Source organism: Anarrhichthys ocellatus, unplaced genomic scaffold (assembly GCF_004355925.1).
Source record: "Anarrhichthys ocellatus isolate YVR2014 unplaced genomic scaffold, GSC_Weel_1.0 scaffold4, whole genome shotgun sequence".
Taxonomy (NCBI): domain Eukaryota; kingdom Metazoa; phylum Chordata; class Actinopteri; order Perciformes; family Anarhichadidae; genus Anarrhichthys; species Anarrhichthys ocellatus.
Window position 1 is genome coordinate 10,014,869 of NW_022280034.1, and position 6,166 is coordinate 10,021,034.

The 6,166-nt window shown below is 43.9% G+C and overlaps 1 protein-coding gene across 1 annotated transcript in view; it reads right to left on the reverse strand.

The window, feature by feature from the left end:
* LOC116381575 (putative protein MSS51 homolog, mitochondrial) overlaps positions 1 to 6,166 on the reverse strand; it is a 10,486-nt gene that overhangs the window by 1,292 nt on the left and 3,028 nt on the right. The window contains exons 4-6 of the mRNA XM_031843842.1: positions 3,815 to 3,939; positions 2,935 to 3,498; positions 341 to 434 (exon numbers count right to left, since the gene is read on the reverse strand). Of these exons, the coding sequence (XP_031699702.1) occupies positions 341 to 434; positions 2,935 to 3,498; positions 3,815 to 3,939 (783 nt within the window). The remainder of the gene's footprint in view (positions 1 to 340; positions 435 to 2,934; positions 3,499 to 3,814; positions 3,940 to 6,166) is intronic.

Consider the following 6,166-nt stretch of genomic DNA (forward strand, 5'->3'; position numbering starts at 1 on the left):
GGATGTGCTGAGAACACTTGCAGCTAAATAAATAAATCTTTTCTTCCATCTTGGCCGTTGTACAAACAGTATATTTGCCACCATAGGGAGGGAGTGTGAAGTGTGGAAGGAGGGGTGTGATCGGGCTGTGGATTGAGACTGAGCACTGTGGTGATGAGGTCAGGTAGGTGAGGACTAGAGAGATCACACATGGTATGTGGGTGAACAACAACTGTGCCATTGAGGAGGGCAGAATTAGAGTAGTAGAGCAGTTCTGGATGGCACATGGCATGCAATGTGAACATTACATATTTACTATTGAAACAAGCGGATGTTTCAGAGTTGCAGTAATGTCACTAACCTGTACATGGTGAAGAACGAAGGGATGTTATAGTCTCTGAGAAGCAGAAGGGTGGGCAGCCAACCTTCTGCCAGACCCTGGTTAGCGTGGAACCCTGTGTTAAAAACACATGTGTGAGATACTCCATAAGGCCCTCGCTGAGACAAGATCAAAGTGAACTTGATTGAGCTGCGAAAACACCGACCAGACCATCAGTTCTCCATTTTGGTAGTTGGTTGGATGAACCTGTGTGAAACAACCTACTTCAACCCAGCCAGAAGTGCACATTAAAAAATCTTAAAGGAACCAAAACGTTATACTTTGGTAGAGGAAGGTGTGTTCATATTGAATTCCATAAACCATAGAAAGAAGCTAATTGCAACGTACGTACCTCTCTGAATAATTTAGCTGAAGGAATTTGACACAAAAACAAAACCAGTCTTTGCAGAGTGAAAAAGTCCGGTCTTCTTCGCCAGCGAGATGACGATCGTACAGATGAAGCTTGATTAGTCACCAGCCGCCATGTCGTCCTCTTGTTAGAATACATTTCCTTCAGGACGTGTCACTGACTGTTTTTGCGGTCAACCTAATTAATCAGTCGATATGAACAAATTCAATCTCGCTCCAAACAAGCTGACCTCGTTCAAAAACTTGCAGCTGGCCTGGAGAAAGGGTGTTCTAGCTCAACCGTGCACCACACCAGCAGTTTCTTAATCCTTCAGCATATTAACTGACAGATTCTCTTTCTCCCTGACTCGGGTTTGTATCAGTAGTATTTTCTTTTTCCTATTCCGAGCAGCAGGGTAGCGTGGTGAATAGCTCGACCTTCAACCAGTGAGGTTCAAGCCACCATGGCAGCAAATACTCTAAACCCATCTGGCTTTAGCATCCTTGAGTGAGCCAAACCAGGCAGCAAACAGAACGTCCCTGCGCTGATTTAATAAAGTCTCACATTATTAGTTTGCCCGAGAGAACGACCTAATCACGGATTCAATTTTAATCGGCATCAAGGAAAAGCTCAGCGTGTGATGAATTCATTAAAAGCGTCAGCTGTTCGGCACATTGTGTGTGTATGGTTGTAAGTATGTTGGGGGGCCCGGAGCATGCCACAGATGCAGAGAACTGTAAGGCACATGATACTGACACACACACACACACACACACACACACACACGCAGATGGTATCATGTTATCCACCGCCTGCAACATCTTTCTGGGGAACTCAAATTGCAGAAAGAGAGGATTTGGACTTGAATAATGCATGTCGCGATACGAACATCCCCGAGGTTACAGTACTCATCATTATAAAACATTTAACAGGGAGTAAGCGTTTAGCCGCTCAGTAGATGAGGTGACAAAGAGACGCTGTACGGTCTGTCTGGTAATGGCAGTGCAATAATGGCCTTGCATCGTGGTGGACGGATGTTAATGGGGAAAAAAAGTGATAGAAGTATGAAAATCCAGTTTATTTCGCGGATAACAAGCAGCCATCAGGAGGCGCCTGTTTTCAATGGTCCATCTTTGTATGGATGGCATTACTTAACCAGCACCCATCTTCTTTGTGAGAGCTGACAGTCGACATCCCTCTCCGTCTCTTATTCTCTTACTGCCAATGTCTGTTTTTTGTTTTTCCACTGCTTTCCAGCAGCCTTTTCCTCCCTCATTCTCATTGTGACTTCCACACACACCTTCCCTTTTTATTCCTTCCGTCACGCTGCCGGCTCCCCTATATCACTTGAGCGGTGTCATAACGCAGTGCTTCTGCCAGCTTTGCGGTATGAAACGCAGCCAGGCACTCAGGCAGTTTACTCGCAGGATGACTAATTCCTGTATATTTAGCTCCAGTGGAGCCTGGGGTGATAGCTGAGCCCGTGGGTTCTGGGTGAGGCTGGGTCGGGGCTTTACGGCTGCTTTTGCAGGTTAAAGGGTCACCGAGCAGATTCTGTGCAAGAGCTTTAGAGGTGTGGGGTTTAAAGTGAGGTGAGGTAACGAGGTGGTTGTTTGTGAGAGAGGACGGTTACATGTCTCTCAGTCTTTAGGCTGTTTGTTATGAAATGGAGACAAAGTTGCCTTTTGTATTGAATTCCAAAAGTATTAACAATATCCATTTGGAAAAATTGAAATTCAGTCCGGAAATTGTGAAATTGTTTGAGATCTGTGATTTTGCCCACGTCTGGAGCTTGCAATGTTCGTCAGATTGGGGGGGGGAGGCAGCTCACTGACATTATGCTGAGTCCAGCAATCAGAAGCCAAACTCTTTCCCAGCTGCTCCAATTAATCATCCAAATCCCCAATAAAAGCCTGGCGCTAATGAGTAGGCCAGAGCTAGTGAGTTACACCTCTCCTGCTGGCTCTGTTCTCTGAAAGACGTGATTGTCAAATGAGCAAAAAAAGAGGAGACAAGTCACTGGTTCTCCAAGACAGCTGACCACTTTAGCTGAGCAGTTTCTATTTATAGCCGCAGTGATCATTATGCTTTTTACTGCTTGATTTAAACGCGCTTTGAGGTGAAAGTCTCCTTTCAACCAGACCCGTCTCAAGATGTTAGTGGCTGTACAATCACATCTCTAACTTGCTGTTTGTTCATGTTTGGCAGGATGTTCGCATGTACATACCGGGATGAAATCCCACCACCAGGTCTGGCTTGGCTGCTTCCTCTTTGTCCACCACATCTTCCCAGAACTGGTGGTAGAGGCCCTTGTGGGCGCTGATGTAGACTCTCTGCCTGGGGCCAAACTCGCTGAGAGGAGGCCTCGTGATGGGGCCGTCCACCACCTCTGGTCCCACCATGACTATCTCTATGCCCTGGTGTTCGGGGAACATGTTGTTCAGCTCATCGTAGTCCGTCGGTCTGGCTGCCATGGTCTCATTGTGAGACGCCCCCGCTATGTGAATAGTAAGCGGTTTAGCATACGGGTCAAGGCCAAAGTGTTGCATGGCCATCCCAACTGTGAGAACTCGGGAGAGGAACTCGCTCTGAATCCGCCATAAAGACTGTTGCAGGTCAGAGTCATCCGGCCTGGGCCTGCTGGCGTTCGTCCAAAGGGTTACCATGTTGGCACCAGGCAAGATGGCGTCTAGATGTGGCGTGAGGTCCCCCTGCATGTGAAGCCAGTCGTCCCAATTCTTCACCTCAGCAGCTGGCTTGGACCACTTCTCCGTGGGTAGGGGGAGGTCTCCTGTGTGGGTGGCAGAACATTTATGTGACACAAAGTTGAGGACGCAGATTAGTGTCGATTCTGTATGGCAAGTTTACATGGCGTTTGAAAAGCAATCAAAGAGTTTCAAAGGCTGGGGAACTTTAATTAAAATTTCAAAAAACGCACCAGTATAGCACTGTGACTTTCTGTCAGTGTTTGTCTCTCAGGCATTTTCATTTCTGCAGCTCATCTTTAAAATATGTCATCTCATTAATGATGATGAATGTTTTTTTTGTGAACTCAAATAGCTATCAAGGCGTTTCAGTTTCAACAGCACCGCCTTCTCATTTCTCACCAGTGAACATCAGCCACTCCACTAATCTGTCAATGGCCACCAGGCGTAGCATCTTGCAGACCTTTTTATGCTGAGGCCAGTCCTTTCTCTGACAGTCTTTGGTGCAGTAGTAAACATTCAGGCACCTGTGAGAGAAAGATGAGGGTAAAAAGCAACGCAGGGAAAATAAATGGAAAGAAACGCAACGCAAGACATAAAAGTTGAACAAAAAAAAAGGAGCACTTTTAATATGAACAACTTTAAAAGGTTCATTGTGCAGGATTTTGGCGGTATTCAACAGCGAGGTTACAACATTACTCCTGCTAAACATCAAAAATCTAGCATTGTCATTGTGAGCGTGTTAGCATGCTAACGTTAGCATTAGCTCAAAGCATGGCTACGCTCAAGTACAGCCTCACAGAGCTGCTTCCATGGCTGGAGAAGGTTCTGTTAGAGGTTAAGCTGAGAGGGAAATGTCTCCAGATAGATGGAATCTGGAGGAACTGTTAAATTATAATGTGAGTAAAATTGTATTGGAGAAGTCTACATTAGTGACGGATTGTGTCGTGTAACAATTTCCTCATCAGCTAAGGATCATAATAAAATCCTTTATTAAGCATTTTAAAGGCGAGTGTATCTATGTTTCATATGTTACCCAGCTTAATTTCCTCTTAACAAGACCTTTAAAGGGGTTTCATGTATTCAGCAATATATGTTTCTCTCAAAACAGATATGTCAAAAGTTGAAATCACAACAGTTATACTCCTTGGAAACTATGCACTCAAATCCGAATTTTTACCATCCAAACTGCATTTTAAGTATTCATCTCCCTTCATTCATGCAATTTAAACTGCGAAGCCTTCTATAGCCCTTACCAATCTCTTACAATCTTACTTTATATCAATAACAAAGGACCCTGGGAGAATAGGGATGACCCCCTTTGATACATTGCTGGTGTTTTGCATTTGATTTGATGATGATTTTGTGTGATTTTGTCCATTTTTTCCCATTTTATTGATGATATGATGTCATGATTTTGTTAATTTTTCCATTTTCCATGTTATTTTTATTTTTTTTACCAAAATATAAACTGTATCAAATCTCTGAGCTGTCTGTAAGAGTGTGGCGGTACTCACAATGTCAATTTGTTTTTATAATCTGGTGGTCATTTTAATCCAGGATATATGGTTGAACACCTCGAACACAAATGGTAACGTATGGTATCGTAAACTTCTAAGTACATTTAATCAAGTAGTTAATATATAATAACGTCCCAGTGACAGAACCTGCCAGCGTGTACTGTATTTTTTGCTTTTGACAACTAGGCAAATTTGACTTATAATATTTTTGTACTTTCACAGAAGTAAACCTTTGAAAGCACAATGTTCCCCCACTGCCCTTTGTTGGCAAGTCCCCCAAACACACACCCTTATGAAATCACAGATTTAAACTCTGCAAATAAAGTCACCATGTGGAGAATCATTGCTTCTTTTTTAATAAAGGACATGAAGGTGATACGGTTCCCCTGCACCTCTGTGTTCTATTAATATGGTAATAGTGTCTAGATGCTAGGAAGGAAACCATCAAGATCCTTGTGTCCTGATGATTACCTCTCACCGCCGAGGTTCAAAAATAGGGATATCAAAAAACTCTATTTAACACAAATATATTCAGGGTGCTACGGTATACACCGACATATGTCCATGCACGCAAACTCATGACACTGAAGACGAATTCTGTCCTGTTTTGAAGACAGCTGGTCAAAACAGCCGCCTTTGGTAGATGTTTGAATTTATTACTGTTTAAACGACCTCTTTGAGCGGATGTGGGCTTCTGTGTTGTCACAACGTTTAAGTGGCGAGGTAATGTGTTGGATTAGAGGTCTGACAGCCAGCACCAGTTGGTGCTTTGGGACACTATATTACTTTACCTTGCAGTCATTTGCAGCCTTCGAGGCGCACACATTTACATAAAATCATTTATCAGCCTACGTGTTCTGTCCTGGCACACTTTGTGTGTACTAATCCTCCAAAGGAAGCTTACAAAGTGAGAAAACACATGATCTTGAAAGGTCAAGCATAACACACCTCTGCGGAGACGCCTCAGCTTTGAGAGCAGGAAAAAGATGTGAATCAGAACGAAAAAAGGTGATGGAAGGTCACAAGCAGGCACTGTTGGGACTAATGTTTGTAATTCTCTGATGTCAAAGGTCTTGAGGGTTTTGAGGGAGTTCTCTTCATCTGCTGCTACTGGTAACGTTTCTTAGAGAGGCAGTGGCAGCTGAGAATTTCAAGGAAGACACATGCAAGACAGTGTGAGTGAGCGCGTGTGTGTGTGTGTGTGTGTGTGTGTGTGTGTGTGTGTGTGTGTGTG